Source organism: Mustela erminea, chromosome 18 (assembly GCF_009829155.1).
Source record: "Mustela erminea isolate mMusErm1 chromosome 18, mMusErm1.Pri, whole genome shotgun sequence".
NCBI classification, from domain to species: Eukaryota; Metazoa; Chordata; class Mammalia; order Carnivora; family Mustelidae; genus Mustela; species Mustela erminea.
In genome coordinates this window covers 2,855,739-2,880,158 of record NC_045631.1, presented here as the reverse complement: position 1 = coordinate 2,880,158, position 24,420 = coordinate 2,855,739, and the positions used below count along the sequence as shown (strand labels likewise).

Sequence of the window (24,420 nt, the reverse complement as noted above, 5' to 3'; positions counted from 1 at the left end):
TCTGACAAATAAAATATTTAAAAAATAAAAAAAGAAAGAAAACGAGGACAGGCAGCCTGTCGGGGGTTTGCTCGGGGGTCTTTGCAAGGAGTGGGCAGAGGCAGAGGCTGGGTCTGGGGCCGGCAACACAGGGCTGGGAAGCTGCATGGCCTCAGTCCTGGTCGTGGTTGAGGGTGGGTCTTGGCTGGGTCTGGGGCCGGCAACACAGGGCTGGGAAGCTGCATGGCCTCAGTCCTGGTCGTGGTTGAGGGTGGGTCTTGCTTGGCCAGGGTGACCTGGAGCAGAAAACTCTCCATCTCCAGATGCACACATGCAATGATCACAGCCAGCCGGACAGTCACCTCACACATCCTCCTTTTTTGCCTCGAGCACTAAGTAAACTTGACGTCTAAGCCTTGATATCAGTCCCGACGTTCTGCATTTGGGATTATCTAGGAGTTCAAAAGATCATGGTTAAAAAATTCAACAGAGTACATATGACGATCTAATTGGCCTTTCTGGATGATTTGTGAATTAGGCAGCAAACCCTCTAGCAGTTGAGGTAGGGTAGGGGGGCTCTGAGCAGTTGGCAAGTGGCAGGAGGATGGGGGCGAGAGTGATTAGTAAAATGATTGTTCCTGGCAAGGTCACTTTCCTTTAGCGGGGATAACAGGGGGCCCCACAATGCACAATACAGCTTCCCTTGGAAGATGGAGAGGCCCATGTGGCAGACTCATTGGTGCCCATCAGAAAACTCAACTGACCAGTTAAGACTACATTTTGGGGGGCACACGAGTGGTGTAGTGTCGCTCTCGCCAGCAAGAACGACACGGAGACACGCGTGGAGGCAAGCTTCTTTAATGGCTTCTTTTTATCTTCTTCCCCCTCTGGTGCAGCACAGCACGCAGCTCCCGCCGCCCCGCTCGGGTGTCGCTGCCGCCTCCAGGGCCGCGCGCCGCCCCTCGGCGCCCGCCGCCACGGTCCGGGGTGCGGCCCCCTCTGGCCGCCGTGGCGCGGCACGGCACGCACGGCCTGGCTCGCGGCGGACATTCAAGCATATATACACCGGCAGCTTAGCCCGCCTAGCCAATCACCGCACTGTGCTCAAGCACCTCCCGCGTGAGTGGACCTAAATGAACAGCCAATCATATTCAGTCCCTTACAGCTCTTATAGTAGGCCTCCTATACTGGCTCCCGACAGTGTAGTTAAGCATTTGATTCTTGGTTTCGGCTCAGGTCATAATCTCGGTTGGGGTCATGGGACGGAGCCCCGAAGTGGGGCCCGAGCTGAGCACGGACTCTGCTTGCGATTTGCTCTCTCTCTGTCCACCCCGTTCATGCTAAGATAAATCAAGCTTAAAAAAAAAAAAAAAAAAAAAAAAAAAAGACTACATTTTAGGGGGGAGGGCGACAATGCAATGAGATTAGGTATTAAGCCCCCTTTTGGGGACTTGGCCTAAGTGATGTCGCTTGGGGCCTATTGTTTTAAGACTGGGAGAGAGAGGTGGGGGCAAGGGGCAAAGGGATAGGGACAGCATTTTTATCTGAGTGAGCCAGAGCGAACACTGGGGGAGGGGGCCGGAAGGAGCAGACTCCCCACTGAGCAGGGAGCCCAATGCAGGGCTCGATCCCAGGACTGCAGAATCCTGACCCCAGCAGATGCTTAACCGAGACACCCCAAGAATTTTTTTAAAGGCATCTTTCAGTGTGGGAACTACTTTTCCACCCTTTTTTTTTTTTTTTTAAGATTTTGAGAGCGAGCGAGCATGAGCAGGGGAGGGGCAGTAGAAGAGAGAGAATGCTAAGCAGACTCCCCACCTAACACAGATCCCAGCATGGGGCTCATGGCGCTCAATCCTGCAACCCTGAGATTATGACCCGAGCCCAAATCAAGAGCCAAAAACTCAACGGACTCAGCTACCCAGGCACCCCCGTTTTCTTTTTAATTATATACATGGTTTCCCAGCATCAGGGAGGAATATTCAAATGCCAAAATTCACCCCTAAGCGCCCCCCTCATCTGCCCCACCCCACCTGGTTGCCCAGGGTAGGTTTGTGAAGCCTTAAGAGGCCTGAAAAGGTTTTCTTCAAAGAGATTATTAAACATTGTTATCATTCCCATGATACAATCTGTCTCCTCTTGTGGCTGTCCCACCAGGAACCTGTGCTTAGTCCCCCTGGCCACCCACCCCCCAGGCCCCATGCCCTCCAGGATCTGACTCCAGTCTTCATTCTTGGGGATATATCTTTAATGAAGATGTTGAAGTATTTAGGGGACAAACGGACTCTGCGTACAAGTTCCACACACAGGCTGTCATGGGCGGCTGTCAGCGAGACTGGACTATAGGGCCCCAGCATCTGGGTCTGCAGGATGGCAGGCAGTAGCAGGAGGGAGAGAGCGGGCCTGGGGTGCTGCCCTGACACACTGTGTGGCCCTAGGCAATTTATGTAACCTTTCACCTTAATGGCTCCTTTGTAAAAAAAAAAAAAAAAAAAAGGTGGGGGAGACACCTATCAAGTACCTTGTTGAATTCTTGTGAAAGATACTTTAGACACATACAAAATGCGAAGTGCACCCCTGGTTCACGGCAGCTGCCATACAGAGCTATGCTGTTGTTTTCAAGTATATTCACTTATGTAATCTCATGGGGCTCGAACTCACAATCCTGAAATCAAGTCACATGCTCTTTGGACTGAACCTGCCAGACACCCCCACAGTTCTTACTTAAAATTCTATCAGGTCGTAAAACCCCTGGGGCCAGCGGCAGTGCCTGGCACTGTAACTAATCATCCAACATTAATGGAATGAAGGAAGGAATGAATGAGTGGAAGCAGCGGAGGGAGGGAGAGAAGGAGGAAATGGACAGATGGATGGACGGAGGAGAGAAGGAATGAATGGAAAGGACGGACAGTTGAAGGAGAGAATGGGATAGAGGGAGGGACCGACGGAGGAAGGTAGGCTGGCTGGCTAAAGGCTTAATTCTAGGGAAGCAGGCGCTGACCATTTCTTTCAGGAAACTGCTGCATCGAGAAGAAATACTGAGTTCCGAGGCCCGCACCAGGGTAGCCCGAGGACATAGCGGGAGACCCGCTCAGAGAAACGTCGGCAAACTACTTGTACTATATTTAAAAAAGGGGAATCCAGAAAGCTTCTGCTCTTTCTCTGATGGGGACACGTGGGTCCTGACTTGCATGCTGTCATATACCCCCAGCCCCTCAACCCCTGCTACGAGGAAGGGGCACATGAAACACCCCTCTGAGCCCAGAGTGATGGGGGCACAATGCAGCGATTGCTGGATAGAGCGTGTACGTGTGGTGGGGGGTGGGCAATGAACTATTCTCACGTCCCAGGGCGGCTCTGTCCTCAGCACCACATGCTGCTTCCCAGGCCCCCGGACAACCCTGTTTGAGCAGAACCACAAACAGATCCAACCACGTAAGGCAAAAGCAGACAGGTTAATGAAACCAGTGGAGGTTTTGGGGGCATTTTGGCCCTTGTCTGTCCCGAGATGTATTTGGAGGGAAGGTGGGGTACTTCTGATTTTGAGGCTGCGGACAGGAGACCCTCAGGCACAAACCGTCAGGCCCAGGGGAGCCCCCCCCCCCCGGCTCACTCAGCAGCCCCCTTCCCGGGTCCAGTTTCGGGCGTTGATGAAGAGCTGGAGCCAGGGGGAGGCGGTCAGGGTGTCAAACGGGGGAGGTCGCCAGGCCCACTGCCATGGCCTCACAGCGCGCTCAGGGTGTGGCATGAGAGCCAGGTGGCGGCCATCAAGGGAGCAGACGCCAGCCACGCCCCCTGGGGACCCGTTGGGGTTCATGGGGTACTGTTCCGTGGGCTGCCCAGCATCGTCTGCCCAGTGCAGTGGCGCCAGGCCCATGGCTTCGATCTGGGCTTGGAGCTCCGGGGAAGAAAATGCCATGTAACCTGCAGGGAGGGGAAGCAAGACGAAAGGGAGGGCAAACTCCCTCATGCCCTTCACCCACCCCAGCCCCCACCCCGACCCTCCCTCCACCTTCCAGCGGCTGACCTTCCCCGTGAGCGCTCCACACGGGCAGCACGGCGCCCTCCATCCCTCGCAGCATCAGGGCCGGCCCGGGCCCCACACGCACGCTGGCCCAGCGAGACTCGAAGCGGCCGGACAGGTTGTGGCGCAGCACGAGGCCAGGAGGGGTGGGCCACGAGTCGGGGCCTGGCTCCTCGGCCTCCTGGGCCTCCTTGCTGGGGCTGCCTCCCACCCAGCCCAGCAGAGCCAGCAGCTGACAGCCGTTACACACGCCCAGGCTGAAGGTGTCGGGCCGCTTCCGGAAGCGCCTCAGCTCGGCCCCGGCCAACGGGTGGAAGGTCACAGCAGCCCCCCACCCTAGGAGGGAACAGGGATATCAGGGTGGGGCCTGGCATGGAGAGGGGTGGCTGCTCTTCCGTCCCTGCCATGACCCTCCCAGCCCCCAACACACGTGCACGCACACAAACATGTACACACACACAAACACGCACACACACACAGAGATGCACACATGCACATACCCTCTACAGGGCAAATGCAAAGAAAACAGGTTTATCTGCTTAGATGTTGCCAATCGTGGCCCAGAGATGGCCCTTAAGTTTTTTGGCCTGGCCAGCAGAGCACTTTCAACGTTCTTTATTTAACTCCCTAACATTTAAAAATAAGATTTCATATAAAAATCTGGATTCTAAGGACACCTGGGTGGCTCAGTTGGTTAGGGATCTGCCTTTGGCTCAGGTCATGATCCCGGGGTCCTGGGATCGAGCCCCACATCAGTGGGGAGCCTGCTTCTCCCTCTGCCCCTGCTTGTTCTCCCCTTGCTCTCTCACTCTCTTTCAAATAAATAAAATCTTAAAAAAAAATTAAAAAGTAACCACCCAGGGCGCCTGGGTGGCTCAATGGGTTAAAGCCTCTGCCTTCAGCTCTGGTCATGATCCCAGGGTCCTGGGATCAAGCCCCACATCGGGCTCTCTGCTCGGCAGGGAATCTGCTTCCCTCTCTCTCTCTGCCTGCCTCTCTGCCTACTTGTGATCTCTGTCAAATAAATAATAAATAAAATCTTAAAAAAAAAAAAAAGTAACCACCCAAAAAAAGTAAGCCAAGATTCTTGGCTTCTCCTGGAAACCAGAAAGATCTGGCCACGCTGGGCCCGCCCTCGGAGAGCACAATCTGCACGCGGCGTAGACGCCTTTAGATGGGGCCCGTGCCACCCCCTGCCACCCAGCCTCACATCAGTCACCCCTGGGCCTGCTGCTGGCATCCGGAACGGATGTACTCCCCGACCCTGGCACTGCGGAGGTGAGAGACCAGCTCCGGGTCAGGAAGAAGGGAGCCACGGCACCCCTGCAGGAACGTGTGGGGGAGGGAGCAGGCAGACGCGCGACACCTACCTTTGGCAGAGCCCAGGACGTCTGCGTAGCTGAAGCCGCCCACAAAAGCCACACCACGGAACGTGTCCAAGCCGATTGCCCCAGAGCACAGGTCCTGCATGGTCACGTCCCACACCTGGCAGGACGGGCAGGGGCAGCATGGGCAGACACAGCCCGAGGCCCCGCCCTGGCCCCGGCTCTGCCAGCCACCCCGCTCACCTCAAACCCAGCCAAGTGGAAGGCATCTGCCATCTCACGGTCTCCGTTACTGCCCTCCTCTCGCAGGATGGCGACTCGGGGCATGGGACCACCTGGCGGGGAGGAGGAGTGTCTCTAGGCCAGAGGCCTCCTTCCCTATCACAAAATTCCCCCACATGCCTTTTCTTGGGCAGGCCAAGGCGTCTAGGCCTTGCGTTCTGCCCCCGAGGCTGAGGGTTGGGGAACGGGGAAGCCGGGACGGCACAGGCTCCCTCACCGGGCTCGTGGGGCACAGACACTTCAGGGAAGGTTGGGGGCAGGCAGTAACTGGGTCCTGTGCGCTCCCGCAGCCCCTGCTCTTCCTCTGCCACACAGCGCGGCTCTGCCTGCAGCCGGTCCAGCTGGAAACTCGTCTCTTCCCACACGGTGCGCAGCTGCCCAACAGTGTCCTCCAGGACCACCGCCCCATTCACGGACACTCGCACCTGCAGGGAGGGGCGCGTCTCTCAGGGCCAGGAGTCAGGAGGCTGCCCCCAGGGCTGGTGCAGGGGGGCCACGGCCTCCCCGCCATGCACCGTCCAGCCCTTCCTCACCAGGGCGTGGGGCCCGGCATCGCCTGTGGGGCCCAGCTCCAGGCAGTGGAGTCCAGCAGCCCAGTAGCGCTCCAGCACCTGGCCCAGGTCTGCCTCCTGCACCTCCAGCACCAGGCCCGGCTCCTCGGCGAAGAGCACGGGCAGCACTGGGAGAACAAGGTAGGGGCACAAGGGTGACTGGGGGACACCACGGATGCGGGAGGGTGGTGGCCAGCAGTGGCTCTGGGCTGAGGGACTGGAGGCGGGGAGCGGGGAGAAGGGGGTGAGACAGAGGGACCAAGGATGTGGCCTCAGGGTCTACGGTGGTGGGGGGGTCCCAGATGGGTGAGTCACTGGGCTGAGTGGTCAGAGAAGATAGCCAAGGACTTGGGAATGGGGTTGGGAACGCTCCATTTTTTTTCACAGAATGCGGGGTCCACAGAGTGGGGCAGGTAGCGCAGGCCCAAGTCTAAACCGCTTGCTCCTCACCGTCAACCCCGGGGGCAGGCACATCCACCTCTATCCCACAATTCCCAGCAAAGGCCATCTCCAGCAGGCAGGTGATGAGACCCCCGTCACTGACATCATGGCCTGAGCAGAGGAGGCGGTCTGGAGGAAGGAGAAAAATGCTTAGCAGCCTCAGGGCCCAAACCCCCTTCTAGAGGGTAGGTCCCATGTGCGAATGTGGGCATGCTCCAAGAACTGGAGACCAGGGTGATGGACCCTGCTTGCCCCCGCTACTTGCTCCTCCAGTGAGTGCCTGCTACGTGCCAGTCACATGCGCCCTCTGCCCCAAGGCCTCACTCACCTCTTAGCAGGCCCTGGGTGACATTAAAGGCATGCGCCAAGTTCTCGGGGACGTCCAGGTTGGGAGGCTGCTCGCCCAGCTGTGAGAAGCACTGGGCCAGAGCTGTGCCCCCCAGCCGGTGCTGCCCAGGGCTAAGAGGCACATACAGCAGACGGCCTGCGGAAACAGGGCAGGGGTGAGGGGGCGGGATGGCTCAGAACGCCCCCCTACCACCGGGCTCGCAAGTACTGAGGTTCCCGGCATGTGGGCAGACCCACAGACCCCCAGTCCCAGAGCCAAGACAAGGGGCCCAGACCTCCCAAAGCTGACCCCAAACAGAGGACCCAGCTCTGAATGCACAGTGCAGGGAGGATGGGGAAGTGCCCATACCTCCCCCTCCAGGATGCTTGAGGTCTGGGGTTACAGTGGCCGTAATGTCTGGACAGACAGCGTAGGCTGAGATGACCAGCGATCCTGTAGAGCAAGGAGCACAAGAGTGGGGGTGCCTGAGAGGGTGCAGTTGGTGGAGTCTCCAACTCTTGGCTTAGGCTCAGGTCATGATCTCAGGGTACTGAGATCGAGCCCCGTGACCAGCAGGCCCCACACTCAGTGGGGAGTCTGCTTCCCCTCTCCCTCTCCTTTATCCTTCTGCCCCCTCCCCTGGCTCTCGCTCGCACTAATTTAAAAAAAAGAAAGGTAATCACAGACTCATACCCCTGAAACATGTAATAGATTTTATGTTAATTTTTTTAAAAATTAAAGAAGAAAAAAGGAGTAAGAAAGTGAGATGCCAGCCCAGCTCCACAGGTCTGCCCCTTTCCCATGACTCCCAGTCCCTACCAGGAGCCCGCACTGTCTCAGAGCCAACCCGGGCGGCCATGCTGAGAGAGTCCTTGCCACCATCCACTGCCACGCCCAAGGCCGCCATCACTGCCACCATAGCCTCGCAGGCGTCGGCCAGAGCCGCGCCCTCCCCTGGGAGCTTGGCAGCCCACATCCAGTTCCCGCTGCATTTCACGTCCTGGGGAGCGGGGGACACAGGTGCATCACAGACAAGGTGGGGAGTCTGGGGCAGGGGCGGAAGGGCTGGGAGGTCCAGAGCAGGAAGGGCCGGAGGCAAAGGCAAAGGGTGGAGGCGGACCCCCTGACCCCAGGACTCACCCGGAGGTCGGTGACCAGCGCGAACACCAGGTTGGTGAGGGCTTCGGCCACGGCCAGGCGGGCAGCCACCTTGGGGTCCAGCAGGCTCTTGACAGGCTGCTCTCCTAGAGCGGTGGCAGCCCCAACAAGCTCCTGGTGACTCAGGGCCACGACAGCCACATCTGCCAGGGGGGTCTGCAGGGCTCCCACACACTGCTGCTGGGCCACCAGGCCGCCCACGGAGCGGTCCACCTGCAGAACCAGCTGCGGTTGGCAAGGGGCCGGGGCCAGGGATGCCAGGGTGGTGGGGGAACAGGCGTCATCACAGACATACAGGCCTCAGGCGGTGGGAGCAGGAGAGCGGGCCCGCAGGGCTGCTTCTCCCTTGGGCCTGCTGAATCCCCACAGCCTTGGGAAGGCCAGGGGCGCGGGAGCAGTGGGAAGGGGACAGAGACCACAGGCTGGACCTTGTTGGTAAGGTAGCGCTTGCTGGCCACGGCAGGCAGCCTCAGAACGCGCTCCAGAGCCTGGCGCACACGGAGACCCGGGGGCAAGGCCAGGGGCTTCAGCACAGGGAAACTCCTCTGGAGGAAGAACTCCTACGACACAGAAGGTGACAGGGGTGTGAGAGCAGCTGCGGGAGCGCTGGGCACAGACGGGACAAAGCACGTGTCGGGCAAAGGGCGATCGGAAGAGCTGGGGCAGAGAAGGGAGGAAAGCCGGCCTCCCTCCCACCCCCACGTACCTTCCTAGGCATCTTGCCCAGCACCCAGTCCAGCTCCAGGTCCACAGGGGTTGGGGGAGACAAGGGGGAGCCATCCTCATGGCCATTTCTTCCAACGGGGCACTCGCGATCGTCCACCAGCACTATCTACAGCCACAGAGTGCAGAGCGGAGGAGACCGTGAACCCGAGCAGGGAATGCTTTCAGAAAGCCAGGCAGAAGCGCCTTCTCCACCCTCTGTCTGGCTTCCCTGTTGAGTGCCTGCCCCTGGCCGCCTCCTATACACTGTCCCCCAGTCTGCGTCCCACCGACTCCCATTCTCCTCTCATTTTCTCCCCCAGACGGCTCTCCCTCCCTCCAGCCCAGACACAGGCAGCTCCGAGCCCACGCGCTGCAGTCACCACTGACTTCCCCGGCCCACTCACCCTCCTGTCCCCAGTGATGGTGCCCACAAAGCAAGCCGGACAGCGTTCCCGGGCGCTGACACGACTGAGAAAGTCCCGGTCAAGGGGCCTCAGCAGAAGAGCATTCGACTCCTGGTACTCGGCCCCCCAGATTTCCAGGGCATTCAGGGTCGGATCCCCGAGCTGCATCCAGGAGGGAGGAGGAAAGGAAAGGGTCAGTGGGCACTGCCCCGTCTCATCTTTGCTAGGAGTCTGGGCACGGGGGGTGGGGGGAAGAAGGCTGGGGCCGGTGGGGAGGGGAGACGGCCAGACCTCAGGGCAAGACGCCCACCTGGAAGCGGCTGGTGTAGATGACAGCCCCGGCGGGGTCACTGAGCTCCTTCAGGACGTTGCCTAGTGAGAGGGTGTGGGGGAGAAGGGGTGAGGCAGCCATGGTCAGCCCCGGCCTCCAAAGGAGCCCCGAATTCTGTGCACCCTGCAGAACTGTGGCTGCACCCCACCCCCCACAACCATCCCGTGGTGGCGGGCTCCTGCTCCGCCCAGTGCCAAGCCTCTCCTAAAGGTACGGGGGGTAGAGAATGGGACCCAGGGCCGGGCGGCCGCTTGGAGACCCTCGATGCCTCAGCCTCAGTGGAACCTGGCAAGAGGCCAGGTCCCTCATCCCAGTCCCTATCCTCACCATTGCCACCAGCGCCCTGATCGTGGAGGCTGCAGATGGGGTTCCCCCTGGAGGCCTCCACACAAGCCCGGATCACACGGTTCATCTTCTGTTCCATCTCCGGGTCCCCCCGCTGCACGGCCCCGAAGTCCAGCTCGCTGGCATTGTCGCCCTGCACCTGGGGCAAGAGATGGCAGAGCTGGGCTAGAGGGCTCTGGGAGTTCATGTGCCACCGAGGCCCAGGGCCCAACAGCATCAAGGACTCTGCCCCTGAGCTAGTCCCACTCACCTGCACAGACGATGCGGCTCCACCCCCAACTCCGATCCTGTAGACAGGCCCCCCAATCTTCACCACATCCATGCCTGTGGGGAAGGAAGGCAGAGTCAGAACATGGGGGAATCCAGCAGGAGGAGCGGAGGCGTGAACAAGCGTTCGGATGACAGAAGCGGCTAAGAGGGGACAGCACTAACTATGACAGACGTTTGTGTTCTTTGGGGAATACACGCTGTGCAAGTCACGCTCTAGCTTTACCCACACAGGCGCGAAATCAAACACTGCCGTGTCACCTGTGTTACGACAACAGGAAACGTCGTTGACTTCTGAACAACACTGGGGTTAGGGGGTGCTGACCTACCCAGTAAAATATGCACACCGAACGGTCAACTCCTGCAAAAATCAACTACTCAGAACCTACTATCGACCAGAAGCTTTACTAATGACGGTCGATTAATAATAAATGACAGAAAATAATGAACTGGGGCACCTGGGTGGCTCAGTGGGTTAAGCCGCTGCCTTCGGCTCAGGTCGTGATCTCGGGGTCCTGGGATCGAGTCCTGCATCGGGCTCTCTGCTCAGCAGGGAGCCTGCTTCCCCCTCTCTCTCTGCCTGCCTCTCTGTCTACTTGTGATCTCTGTCAAATAAGTAAATAAAATCTAAAAAAAAAAAAAGGTAATAAACTAATAAAAACCAATGAACACGTATTCTGTGTGTTACACAGACTCTGTGTGTTACACAGACGCTGTGTTCTTACACTATATGTCACACTGTACTCTCACAATAAAGTAAGCTAGAAAAAAGAGAACATTCAGGAAATTATAAGAAAGATACATTTACAGGACTGTCATGTATTTATTGAAAAAATTCACAGACAGGGGCGCCTGGGTGGCTCAGTGGATTAAGCCGCTGCCTTCGGCTCAGGTCATGATCTCAGGGTCCTGGGATCGAGTCCCGCATCAGGCTCTCTGCTCAGCAGGGAGTCTGCTTCTCTCTCTCTCTCTGCCTGCCTCTCTGTCTACTTGCGATCTCTCTCTGTCAAATAAATAAATAAAAATCTTTAAAAAAAAAAAAAAAGAAAAAATTCACAGACAAATGGACGTGCCCGGCTCAAACCCATGTTGTTCAAAGGGCCAACTGTGATTTAAGGCTCACAAGAGAGAGCTGATTAATCGATTACAGTATATCTGCACACTGAAACACTATTCTCCCTCAGAAGAGGATCACATACGATTTTGTGTATTTATCAATACATGATCTCCAAGATATATTGCTAAGTGAAAAGAGCAAGGTACAGAATTATGGGCGCCCCTTTACAATTGCATCAGGAAAAAAAATAACAGAAATAAGTAACAGCAGAGCTGGAAGACTTATGCCTGGAAACCGGTTAGTAGACCTAAACGAAGGGAAACAGAGCTCGTGTTGACAGAGGAAAAGGTTTAATGCTCTTATGATGGCTGTGTTCCCCAAACTGATCTGCACTCAGCCCAATCCCTCTCATAATCTAGCTGCCTTTCTCACAGAAACGGAGCAGCCGATCCTAAAATCTGTATGGAAACATAAAGGACCTAGAACAGCCAAAACAATTGTGAAAAAGGAGGACGAAATTGGAGGACCCACACTGCCGGCTTTTAGCATTTACTACAAAGCTGTAGTAATCCAGACAGTGTGGTTCTAGCACAAGGATCTATAGGCTGCGAACCGTGAATCCATAAAGGACTCTTACGTTTATGGCCAGCTGATTTTTGTTTCTGTTCTTCTTTTAAGTAGGCTCCGCACCCAACACGGGGCTTGAACTCACAACCCCAAGATCGACAGCTGCGTGCTCTATGGACTGAGCCAGCCAGAACCCTGGGGCAACTCATTTTTGAACAGTCCCAAGACCATTCAGCAAGGTACAAATGAAGAGTCTTCAAGAAGTAGCGTTGGGGTGACTGGATATCCACGTGTAAGAGAGAAAAGTTAGACTCCTACCTCACACCATGTTAAAAAAAATTCACTCAGAATGTATCAGAAAAGCATGTGGGTGGCTCAGTCTATTAACCGTCTGCCTTCAATTCAGGTCATGATCTCAGGGTCCTGGGATCAAGTCCTACATTGGGCTCCCCACTCAGTAGAGAGCCTGCTTCTCCCTCTCCCACTCCCCTATGCCCCGCTCATGCTCTCTCTCTCTCTCTCAAATAAATAAAAAATCTTACAAGAAAAGACAAATAAAAAAAAAGTATCAGAAACCTAAATGTAAACGCTATAATAACATGACAAGAAAACACAGCTGTAGTCTTTATGACCTTGGCTTAGGCAATGGTTTTATTCACCTTGACATCAAAACCATAAGCAGCAAAAAAAGACAGAGATAAACCTGACTTGACCAAAACTAAAAACATCTGTGCTTTCTTTGTAAGACATCACAAAAAAGTAAAAAGAGTAGGAAAAAATACTTGCAAGTCATGTATCTATCAAATAACCGTTTAGCATCCTGAATACATAGAACTTTTAGAACTACACACAAATGAACAAAGAATCCCCCCCAGCAAAAGACAAAGAATCAGACAGACATTTCACACCAAGGAAGATCTCTAAACGCAGGGGAAAAGATGCTCAACGTCGTTAGCCATTACGGAAATGCAAACCCCAACCACAACAAGATGCTACTTCACGCCACAGGGTGGCTAGAATCAGAGACCGATAACAGGAGTTGGTGAGGATGTGGAGAAATCAGAACCCTCTTACACAGCTGGCAGGTGTCGAGGGGGAGTGCAAAGTGGTTTGGCGATGAGTCTGGCAGTTTTTTAAAAAGCTGGACACGGGGGGCGCCTGGGTGGCTCAGTGGGTTAAAGCCTCTGCCTTTGGCTCAGGTCATTATCCCGGGGTCCTGGGATCAAGCCCCGTATCAGGTTCTTGCTCAGCAGGGAGCCTGCTTCCTCCTCTCTGCCTGCCTCTCTGCCTACTTGTGATCTCTGTTTGTCAAATAAATAAATAAAATCTTAAAAATAAAAAAAAAAAAAGCCAGACACAGTTACTGTGGGAGCCCCCATTTCCACTCGTAGTTCTACAGACTGGAGACACGAGAACATATGGGCCCAGAAACACACGTACACGTGTGTTTACAGCAGCACTACCCACACCGGCTGAAGAACCCAGGTGTCTACCACAGTTACTGTGGGAGCCCCCATTTCCACTCGTAGTTCTACAGACTGGAGACACGAGAACATATGGGCCCAGAAACACACGTACACGTGTGTTTACAGCAGCACTACCCACACCGGCTGAAGAACCCAGGTGTCTACCATCTGACGCAAGGACAGACAAAGAAGAGGCCTGGCCCTGAAAAGGGATGACGGTATGGTTCATGCTACCATACAGAGAGTTCTTGAAAACACGGTGCACAGTGAAAGGCACCAGACACCAAAGGCCACATCCTGTGTGATTCCATTCACGTGAAATGTCCCGAACTGGCAAATCCACAGAGACAGAAGTCGATGGGCCAACGCCAGGGGCTAAGGGAGGAAGAGACTGCTAACGGGTGTGCTGGTGACAATGACATTCTGGAATTAGCGGGGCTCGAGGCACAGCTTTGTGTGTATCCTAAAAAACCTCTGCCTTGTACACTTTAAAAGGGTGAAATTCAAGGTACACGGATTACATTTCAATAAGTGCCTGTGTTATTTGTTTTTAAAAAGGGACAAATTTGCATACAGGTCTGTTCCTAGATAGAGGGAAATCTCTCTGGTAGGTGCCCAAGGCACTGGCTACCGCTGGTTACCTCTGGGGAGGGAAACTGGGAGGTCAAGGAAAGGACACTTTTCACTATGTGACCTTTTCTGCCTTTTCTGAACCACGTGACTGGGTCACCTCTTCCAGGAAGGGAACCTGGTTCTTATCTTGACTGCAGCACACGATGGGGCCTACCGGATGTTTGCTCCCCTGAACTGGGCAGGCAGATAAAGGCCCCTGGTGCACGGCAGGCGCTGAACAAACAGGGGTGCCCCTCCCCCACCGCAAGGGAGGAAACTGGGGCGCACACAGAGGCAACACAGACCCAGCGCCCCCCTGGCAGAAAGCCCCGTCCTGCCTTGGAAACCTGCACTGGGCGGAGGGCCAAAGAGATGAAAAGCCAACCCAGGGAGTGGCCTCTCAACTCCCCTCCAGCAGTGCTGGGGGCATCGCTGGCTGGCGCTGCAGGGAAAGGGCGGTGGCTCATACCTGGCTCTGGGGGTTCCTTGCTCACGTGTTCAGCTTCCATGGACCCGATGCCCCCGCTGAACATGATGGGCTTGATCCACTCACGCCGCTGGCCATCGGGGAGCTGGAGGCCCAAGGAGCGGGCGAAGCCTGGAGCGTGGACACCCCAGGGAGAGAGGACAGAGTGTGGTCACCCAGTGTCCTCCAGCGCCCACTTGGTCACACACCACCCCCACCTCTGGTACTCGGTGTCAGTAACCCTCGATAACCCCAGCCTTACCGGCCAGCACTGGCTCCCCAAACTTGTTGCCGTAATCAGAAGCCCCATTACTGGCCTCAATGGCGATCTCCAGGGGCCTGGCAAAGTTCTCAGGATACTGGAAGCTTGGATCCTCCCAGGGCAGGTTATAACCTGGAAGGAAATCAGAAAGTTGGCTGGACTGTTAAGACAGAAGACAGAGGGGCCAGAGTCCTTCACAAAGAGTCTAACTAAGCTGCCAAGACCACCCATGCGGTAGAACGTCCCATTTTAGGAACCTGTTTCCGGAAGGTGTAGGGCCTACAGTACAGCACCAACCTTGCTCCCCAGCTCCCATGCCAGCCCTCCCTCTGAGTCTCAGGATCAGGGTTCTTAAGGCTAAGAAACTGGGACGTTGGGGGCGTTAGGGTGGCTCCGTTGGTTAAGCGTCTGCCTTTGGCTCAGGTCATGATCTCATGGTCCTGGGATCAAGCCCCGTGTTGCAGTCCTGGCTCAGTGGGGAACCTGCTTCTCCCTCTTTCTCTTTCTCAAATAAATACATTAAAAAAAAAAGAAATTGGGACTTTGGGGGCAGATGCAGTCACGAGACTGACCCAGTATCATGGTTTCCTTGCTGAGCAGGTGCTGGTTTATAAAGAAACTAGCAGTTGTGCAAAGCCTTCCTGGTGACTTGGGTTTCCCCTGGCCTAGAGTCCTCCTGGTGACAGCTGGTGACAGACTAGCTGCTCCAGGGCCCTGCCTCCCAAGAAAAAGCACCCGGGAGGACCTAAGAGACAGAAGTGCTCCACTACTGCCAGGGCAAGGGAGAGATGGCAGTGAGGACGGTGGTGGGACCTGGGATGTGCAGGTTTCCAAAGCAATAGCCAGCAGTGCCAGCCACCACGTGGGCCCCACGGCCTGTGCACTGGATGTCTCGGATCCGGCCTCCAGTGCCCGTGGTCGCACCGCTGAAGGGGGCCACTCCTGTAAAGAGATGGGGGAGATGTATGTGTACCAAAGAGACAAACCCCAACACTGACCACCCCATTAAAAATCAGGATGGAGGGCCCCTGGGTGTCTCAGTGGGTTAAAGCCTCTGCCTTCGGCTCGGGTCATGGTCCCAGGGTCCTGGGATCAAGCCCTGCATCGGGCTCTCTGCTCAGCAGGGAGCCTGAATCTCTGCCTACTTGTGATCTCTGTCTGTCAAATAAATAAATAAAATCTTAAAAAAAAAAAAATCAGGATGGGGTGCCTGGGTGGCTCAGCTGGTTAAGCGTCCGACCCAATCTCTGCTCAGGTCTTGATCTCAGCATGATGAGTTCAAGCCCCAAGTTGGGCTCCATGGCTGGCATGGAGCCTACTTTAAAAAAAAAAAAAAAAAAAGAAAGAACGAAAGAAAAAAATCAGGGCAACCAGCCTCCCTCATTGTTTTTCCCAGGCCCAGCCTGGAGGACCTTCCCTCTGCTCCACATTCTGATCTCACTGACCCATCCCTGGGACCTGGCTCACCTGTGGGGAAGTTGTGGGTCTCCGCTGTGAAGACGACGTGTCTCAGGGCCCGCTGCTGCCAGAAGCGGCTTGGCTGTGTGGGGTCCTCGGGCCGTAGGAATTGGACTTCTTTCCCCTGGATTGCGCTGCGGACACATTGGCCGTGGACCTTGCTTCCTTCCCGCAGCCTCCCCTCCCCTGTGCTTGCCATCCCCGCTGGCCTAGGGCACAGCCCACCTGCTGTTGTCACAGAACTTGAGGACGTTGTTGGGGTTCGAGGACGCCTGGGTGCTCATGATGGACTCAAAGAGAGAGTGTGCCAATTTCTGCCCGTCCATGTGGAGCAGCCCCTTGAAGAACCAGTGTCGGCTGTGTTCACTGCAGGGGTGACGTGGGGAGGGAAGGACAGGGAGAAAGCTGGGTCACTTCTCACGCTGTGCTGTATTCTCAGTAAGCAGCACCAGTTAACGGCAAACTCTTTCGTAAAGAACAGGTCAGAATAGATTCCAAAAAGCCTTAACCTTCAAATGTCCTCTCACTGTGGATTGCTTAGATCCTAAGTGAATCTGAAGTTGAGATCTGGGTGTAGACTACACCCAGGAGGGGTGGGAGGAGGAGCCTGGGCCCTCAACCAGACTCGGGGACACCCTCGAGCCAGAGGAGAGCACAAAGGCAAGTCCCTGTGCTCTTCCCTTCCAATCTCCATGGGCTCGCACTTCAGAACGACCCATCCACCCCCCGACCCGCCCCACCTATTGGACTGAGCCAAGTCGAAGGCCTCCACGGTGCTGGGGTTCCGCTGGAGCTCCTGGAAGCGTTTGGTGTAGAAATCCAGGTCCCAGGAGTCTAGGGCCAGGCCTAGAAGACAACCCGGGAGAGCTGACTGGCGGACTCGGGACACCAGGTCCCAGGGCTCAGTCCCCTGTGACCAGCCTCGCCTGCGCCTCTCTCCCAGGCATCCCGGCTCACCCAGCTCCTGGTTGGCCTTCTCGAGGGCACGCCGGCCCTCAGCGAGGATGTTGATAGAGCTGTTGAGGGGCGTGGAAATGCTCCCAAGGGAGAAGCTCTGGATGGGACAGGGGAAGTGCTGTTCCGTCATCCGGTCATGGAGGGTGGCCAGGGCGATGGCCTTCATCTCAGCTGATGGGGGTTGGGCGAACTAGGGGCAAACACACACATACACACGGCTGGAGGTGAAAGGCTCAAGTCTGGACGGAATGGTGCACGCTGGATCTTCCCAGTCACGAAGGGCTGCCCACGGCTCATATGCGTGGTGCCCGTGCACTGATTACTAAGACACGCCCTGTGCAGACACGAGCCCCTGTAAGGTGCACAGATTAACAAGGGGAGCACAAGCTGGACTTCCTTCCCATTTAGCCCTCAACCTGGAAGTCTCAGACACTGAACAACCTGCAAACAGGACAGACCTAAGGCCAAGAGTTCCTCTCACTTTCTCCTGAGTTCAGGATCTAATCTCTTTTCCTTTTAAGGTTTTATTTATTTACTTATCTGATAGAGCCAGCTAGAGAGGGAACACAAGCAGGGGCAAAGGGAGAGGGAGAAGTAGGCTCCCCGCTGAGCAGGGAGCCTGATGTGGGACTCCATCCAAGAACTCTAGGATCATGACCTGAGCTGAAGGCAGATGCTTAACCGACTGAGTCACCCAGGCACCTCAGGACCTCATCTCTTTGATCTCTGGCCCAGCTCCTCCTCCCCCTCACCACGGGCAGCCAGACGCCTCACCGAAAGCAGGTAGCGCCGGGTGGTCTCCACACGATCCACAGCCCCCAGCCCAGCGGCCCAGCACACTGACACGACGTTGGTGGATGCTGGGGTGGAGAAGTTCAGCCTGAGGAGTAGGCCAGCTGGTTAGGACCTGAGACCACCAACAGAGAAGGTGGATCCCACCCCCCCGACCCCTGTCCCGCTGACCTCTCACCTCTGTCCCCCTCACCAGTGGCCTCTAGCCTCAGACCTGGGCACCAAGAAACCTGCTTTGTAAGGTCACTCAAATCAAACCGGACCTGTCTTTCCAGCCCCAAATGCTTGAATTTCTACCTCTCAGAATGCACTCTGTTCAACTTCTAGAACGTGCCTGGTCGCTGGCTCAGTCTTTCAAAGACATCTTCCCTAATGGGGAAGGCACATGTACGGCTTTCTAAGCAGGGAGTAGGATGGAGTGAAGGAAAAACAGATCTGTCAGGGGTGGCAGAAGAAGGAAGAGGAACGGGAGTGGAAGGGGTGGGCAGTGCGTTTGGAAGGGAGGTTTGCTTGAGAACACGAAAGGCATTCACCCTGGGCTGAGACACTCACCTGGGCCCAACCTCCAGCAGCAGGTCATTAGAGTCAGGATGGAGCCAGGATTCCAGAGCAACGTCCCCCGGTAACAAGGGACAGCCAAAGAGCCATGTCAGCTTTTTCATCTCCTCAGCACTCGGACGGGACTTGGCTGCAGGGAGACAGGACAGGGATAGCCTGAGACCCTCTTCCCGGCTGGGCACACCTCTTCCCCAAAGTCCAAAACTTGGCCCAACCTGTCCAGTTCACGTTGTAGCACAGCTCTGTCTTGACACCCTGCAGCGCTGGTAGCTGCCCTTGGAGCTTTCGCTGAGTGTGTCCGGAAGCTGCCTTCTCATGGCCAGAGGGATGGACATAGAAGTGAAGAACCAAGGCCATCGCTGGAGGTGCCCGTTGTGGAATATGACTTAGGTCCCTGAAAGGTAATCAGCTATCACCTGTCAAACTGATTTCGGATTTCCAAGACAGCTGAGGCCTTGGAGGCATTAGGGATGGGGCGGGGGAAAAGGGCATTCAGAGAGACGAGGTACTCTGAAAACCAGTTTCATCCTGCAAAATGTGGGAACAGGGAATACAGGTACGTCCTGGGCACACGATCCTTGAGCACCTGCACGTTGCTGGGCCCCAGGCAAGGTCTTAGGAACACTGCTGTGAAGAAGACAAAAACCATTTCTGCCCTCACAGACCTTGTGTTTTACTGAGGAGGTCAGGCAAACGCCCAAACATTTCCAGCCCAGTGTGGGCAAGGCCGAGAGACTGCGGCGACCAGCCTAGCACTGTTAGGGAGGACTTAGGGAGGAGTTAGGGAGGACTTTCTGGAAAAAATAGCATCTAAGTGTAAACCCACACGATGAGCTGGACGGGCCCAGCTGGTGGAGTCAGATGACACCGTTTTTCTGCTATGCCTCTGCCTTCTGGCTGCTCCTTCTCAGCCACCCATTGTGGGCCTGCCCTTCACTCTCTTCTGTCTACATGCTCTTCCGAAGTGTCTTCCAGACTTGTGGCCTTAAATACCACCTGGTAGATTGAGCCAATGAAACTGCCAGGATTCAACCATTTTTGACCCAAAACAGCAACTTCATCTCATTCGCTATCTGCCAACAGATTCCGTAACTTATTTAACCCTGACTCTCCCTGACACTCCAGACTAGTACACTAACATGCTCATGTGACATCTCCACGTCGATGTCTCATAAACACCAATGGCAGTCTGTCTGGGCCAAAACAGAAAATCCGACTTCTCCTTTCTCCAGACCGCCTGTTCTCCCAGTCTTCCCCATTCAATCAGCACTATCAAAGCAGCTGCTCACACCAAACACAGTCAATCTTGCTCCTTCTTCCTGAGCCCTCTCTATATCCAATTCATCAGCAAATCTATTTCCAAACATATCCCAAATCTGTCCGCATCCTTTCGTCTCTGCTACCATTGCTCTAGTTCAGGTCACCACCATCAACCACTTGAGGCCCCCCGAATAGGACCTGATTCCACTCCTGCCCCAACCACACACCATTTGCCACACTTCAGCATAGGGAGATCATAGCTACTCATCACACATGATATAAGCTTCTAACTCAGGACCCTGGCTCACCTAGCCCGGCCCCCTGCCCACTTCTCCAACCCAATTTCACACCACGATCTTTTTCACCCACAACACCCCACCACACTGGCTTCTTTCCTAACTTGCCAACCTCAGTTTTGGAAGGCAATTTTCTCATCCAGATTATTTGCACGACTAGCACTTTTTTTTTTTTTTTAAGATTCTATTTATTTATTTGACAGAGAGAGATCACAAGTAGGCAGAGAGGCAGGCAGAGGGAGGTGGGGGAAGGAGGCTCCCTGTGGAGCAGAGAACCTGATTCGGGGCTCCGTCCCAGAACCTGGGCCCAAGGCGAGGCTTAACTCACTGAGCCACCCAGGCGCCCCAGCTAGCACTTTTTTTTTTTTTTTGAAGATTTTATTTATCTGACAGAGAGAGAGAGACAAGCAGAGGGAGAAGGAGAAGCAAGATCCCCGTTGAACAGAGGGCCCCATGATGCAGAGCTCAATCCCAGGACCCTGGACCAAGACCTGGGCCCAAGGCAGAGCAACCCAGTTGCCACGGCTACCATTTTCTCATGTAGATTGCTGGTGAAATCACCTTCTTGGAAAGGACTTCCTAAACCCATTCCTCTGAATAAGCCACTATCAGACATCCCTATCTTGATTTCCTATATAGTAATTTAGCAGTACCTGGAATTGTATTTACTTAGTATCTTACATGTTACTTTACTTAGCACCTGACATTTTAATTTATTTAAAACTCTACCTTCCCCACTAGAACAAAATCTCCACAGGGGCATGGACTGTAGCTGTTTCATCACCACTGGATTGTCAAGGCTTGGAAAAATAGGTGGGATCTAAAAGGGAGGGGGGTGCTAATAAATAAATAAAATTAAAAAGAGGGAAAAAAACCTAGTATTTGTAGAGTGACTGAAGGAACTCTTGATGTCCATCCCTCAGGAGCCACTCCCGCCCTTTCAGGCCAGGCCTCATTTCAGGGAGTGATGCTGGATTCAATTCTCAGCGCTCCCCACCACATTCTGATCATCCTTTCCAAAGCTACGCCCGTCACCGTTGTCCTTTACACCGTAACTGCCACAGGATTTATCCCATAGAAACGATTTGCCTTATTAGAGCTATTAGTCACGCGCCAAGAAGGCAGGGGCAGGGCTGTCTACATCACGGCTGTACCCCCAGCGACTAGCAGGACATAAGCAAGGCAGTCGGCAGGTTTTGTTGCTGGAGGGAACCGGGTAAGAGGAGCGGACTTTGACTGGGGTGGGGGGAGTCTCCCGACTCCCGTCCACGGACCACGCGCACGGTCGCAGGAAAGGGCCCCGAGCTGGAGGCAGCTCGGCCCGCTGCGGACCCAGGAGCAGCCTGCATCAGGCCCGGGATGGGTGGAGAAAGAAAGGGATGCAGCAAGCAAGATAGCACGGACAGCCCGGGACAGCAATACCCACGTGAGAAATTTCCAGGGACAGAGTTCGTGGAAGTATGGCGCGGGCGGTGAGTCATCCAAGCGCGCCACGGGAAGAGGCGGGCCCTGATGGCGCCCCGCCCACTACCGCGAGCCACCGCGCCAGCGCCTGGGTGCGTAGGCTCAGCGGGCCACCAGGCGGTGTAGCTAGGGAATCTCTCCCCAGCGGCGCTGGGGAGGCTCAGTCGGTCCCGCGACTGCTTTCAGCTGGGGATTTGATCTCAGGGTGCGGGATCGAGCCTCACAACGGGCTCTCTGCTCAGCGGGGAGCCTGCCTCCTCCTCCTCTCTGTTTCTGCCTGCCTCTCTGCCTACTTGTGGTTTGTTTGTCAAATAAATAAAAATCTTTTAAAAACTTAAATAAATAAATAGGCAAGGACTTAAATTACAACAACAACAAAAAAAGTAAAAATAATAATAATTCCTTTGGAAACTTCCTTTATCTTTACCCTCAAGATACAGGCTGGCAATCATCCCCCGAGCATATGACCCACCAATACACGTATGAAGGGTCTCATGACCCCTCAAGTCTTAGAAACCTTGCTTCCAAAACGCTGTCCTTAACCTCCTCCCAACTTGAAATTTATAATGGGCCACTCCTCATGACCCCAGTGCAGCTCTTTCTGCCCATGGCACGTGTCCCCATGTTTTAATAAAATCAGCTTTTTGCACCAAAGATGTTTCAAGAATTCTTTCTTGGCTGTTGGCTTTGAACTCTGACATCTTATCTACATCATAGCCATGAAAGAAAGGCATCTGACAGGGCAAAGGAGGCCACAAGTACAGTGTTCAGGAAGAAAGGAAATGAACAATTTGTTCTCTCTCCTGTCCTCAAGTTCCCTCATAAACGGTTTTTGTCTCTCATTTGCCAAACCTAATCTGAAGCCTCAGGGCAAGGAAGCCGGAGTGGTGTGCTAGGGCAAACACAGTACTTGGCAGAGTGGTCTTTTTTAATGAGTCAGACAACAACTATTCAGAGTAGAAGGTGAAAGTCTTTATCTTCATCTCTCTCCTTATTCATTCCCCTCCTCGGTTCAGGTTCAAGACAATGTAAGGCAAGTGAGGCACCTAGGGTGCAAAACTTATCTTGGTTTCATTCCCTTTAGGCACTCCCTGGCTCCATCCAGTACCTACCTTCCAGAACGTTCCAGAACTTTCCAGGAGCCTTAGTTTGCTCAGCTCTCTGGTCCTATTTCCTTCACATTTTCTTTCTTTCTTTCTTTCTTTTTTCCTTTCTTTCTCTTTCTTTTCTGTGTGTTTGTGTTTTAAGTAGGCTCTGTGACCAACATGGGGCTTGAACTCACTGTTATGCCCCAATAATGGGTCCGTGATTAAAGGAGTGAGACTGATACAAAGCGAAGGTCAAGCAAAGCTTTATTTCGCGCCAAGCATCAAGAATCTAACCGAACGTTACGGGTCGCACCTCTTTTTTTTTTTTTTTTTTTTAAAGATTTTATTTATTTATTTGACAGAGAGAAATCACAAGTAGATGGAGAGGCAGGCAGAGAGAGAGAGAGGGAAGCAGGCTCTCTGCTGAGCAGGGAGCCCGATGTGGGACTCGATCCCAGGACTCTGAGATCATGACCTGAGCCGAAGGCAGCGGCTTAACCCACTGAGCCACCCAGGCGCCCCGGGCCGCACCTCTTACAAGAGAGGGCGACCCTTCTCTGTTTCACAGACTAGCTTTTAAGGGCAAAGGCCATGCGGTCAGGCCTGGCCACGCACAGGTGGCCAATCAGATTGTAATACACACAGGAAACTCCACAATGATGCTAGGTGACCAACTGAGTTACAATTTACCCTAGTAGACATTTGAACCAGCCTATTGCACCTTGATTGGGATTGGTGCCCAAAAGACTCTCTGCCTACTTGTGATCTCTGTCTGTCCGATAAATAAATAAATAAAATCTTTAAAAAAAAAATGCCCCTCTTGGCTGCCTGGGTGGCTTAGTTGGTTAGGTGACTGCCTTTGGCTCAGGTCATGATCTTGGAGTCCTGGGATTGACTCCTGCATTGGGCTCCCAGCTTCATGGGGAGTCTGCTTCTCTCTCCAGCTCTTTCACTCTCTCTCTCAAATAAATAAATAAAGTCTTTAAAAAATGCACTTCTTCCACTTTACCTTATTTTTACTTTTAAAAAATATTTTATTTATTTATTTGTCAGAGAGAGAAAGAGTGCACACAAGCAGGGAGAAGGCACAGAGGCAGAAGGGGAAGCAGAGTCCCCACTGCACAGGGAACCCAATGTGGGACTTGATCCCAGGACCCTGGGATCATGACCTGAAGCAGAGGCAGCTGCTTAACCGACTGAACCACCCAGGAGCTCTACCTTATTTTATTTTATTTTTAAGATTTTATTTATTTATTTGACAGACAGAGATCACAAGTAGGCAGAGAGGCAGGCAGAGAGAGAGGAAGGGAAGCAGGCTTCCCACTGAGCAGAGAACCCGATGTGGGGCTCGATCCCAGGACCCTGGGATCACGACCTGAGCTGAAGACAGAGGCTTTAACCCACTGAGCCACCCAGGCACCCCAACAAATTTTATATTTTAAGTGGAAGTATAGTTGACATATAATACTGTATTAGTTTCAAGTGAACAGCGCTGTGAACCGACTATTATTACATGCATTATGAAAGGCCCACCATTATAATGTAGTTGCCATGTGTCACACACTTATTACAATATCATTGACCATATTCCCTATGTTCCACTTTTCATCCCTGTGGCTTATAACTGAAAATTTGTATCTTTTAATCCCCTTCGTCTTCTTCACCTATCTCCCCAACACTTTACCTTTTTAGATTTTTTAAAAAAGATTTTTATTTATTTATTTGAGAGAGAGCTCGAGTTGGGGGAGGGGCAGAGGGAGACGCTCCCTCCTCAGCAGGGAGCCTGATGTGGGGCTCCATCCCACTCGAACCCACTTGATCCCACTCCATCCTAGGACTCTGGGATCATGACCTAAGCCAAAAGCAGATGCCCAACTGACTGAGCCACCCAGGCCCCCCTCACTTTACCCCTTTAATCTCCTATCTTCCCCTCCTACCACACTGACTTCCTTGCATTTCTTTTCACCATAGCGCCTT

The 24,420-nt window shown here is 54.1% G+C and overlaps 1 protein-coding gene across 3 annotated transcripts; it reads right to left on the bottom strand.

Moving 5' to 3' along the window:
• Positions 1-2,427: 2,427 nt before the first annotated feature.
• On the bottom strand, positions 2,428-21,397 carry PFAS (phosphoribosylformylglycinamidine synthase). Of its 3 annotated transcripts, XM_032320514.1 has the most exons (28): positions 21,318-21,397; positions 18,551-18,729; positions 18,330-18,465; positions 17,760-17,865; positions 16,986-17,175; positions 16,769-16,874; positions 16,254-16,394; positions 16,038-16,162; positions 15,384-15,512; positions 14,571-14,702; positions 14,312-14,440; positions 10,124-10,197; positions 9,856-10,012; positions 9,508-9,569; positions 9,198-9,359; positions 8,795-8,920; positions 8,517-8,648; positions 8,071-8,301; positions 7,750-7,930; positions 7,300-7,383; positions 6,931-7,086; positions 6,612-6,731; positions 6,144-6,289; positions 5,828-6,035; positions 5,572-5,663; positions 5,374-5,488; positions 4,007-4,339; positions 2,428-3,903 (listed from the first exon to the last, which is right to left on the bottom strand). In XM_032320514.1, exons 2-28 carry the CDS (start codon positions 18,690-18,692, stop codon positions 3,593-3,595), a joined length of 4,026 nt encoding a protein of 1,341 aa, XP_032176405.1. In that variant the 5' UTR covers positions 18,693-18,729; positions 21,318-21,397; the 3' UTR covers positions 2,428-3,592. The 3 variants fall into 3 exon arrangements, with proteins under 3 accessions (XP_032176405.1, XP_032176406.1, XP_032176407.1); XM_032320515.1 differs by lacking the exons at positions 18,551-18,729; positions 21,318-21,397 and adding an exon at positions 18,075-18,174 and having other exon boundaries at positions 18,330-18,415; XM_032320516.1 differs by lacking the exons at positions 18,551-18,729; positions 21,318-21,397 and adding an exon at positions 18,075-18,146 and having other exon boundaries at positions 18,330-18,404.
• Positions 21,398-24,420: the final 3,023 nt, after the last annotated feature.

Bases quoted from the DNA above. Each gene is read 5' to 3' on its own strand.
- PFAS (XM_032320514.1), bottom strand. From the start codon at position 18,692: ATGGCCTTGGTTCTTCACTTCTATGTCCATCCCTCTGGCCATGAGAAG. The intron at 15,513-16,037 runs GTGAGCCAGGTC...ATCTCTTTACAG, and splicing joins GACCCACAACTTCCCCACAG to GAGTGGCCCCCTTCAGCGGT. The intron at 7,087-7,299 runs GTATGGGCACTT...CTGTTTCCGCAG, and splicing joins CAAGCATCCTGGAGGGGGAG to GCCGTCTGCTGTATGTGCCT.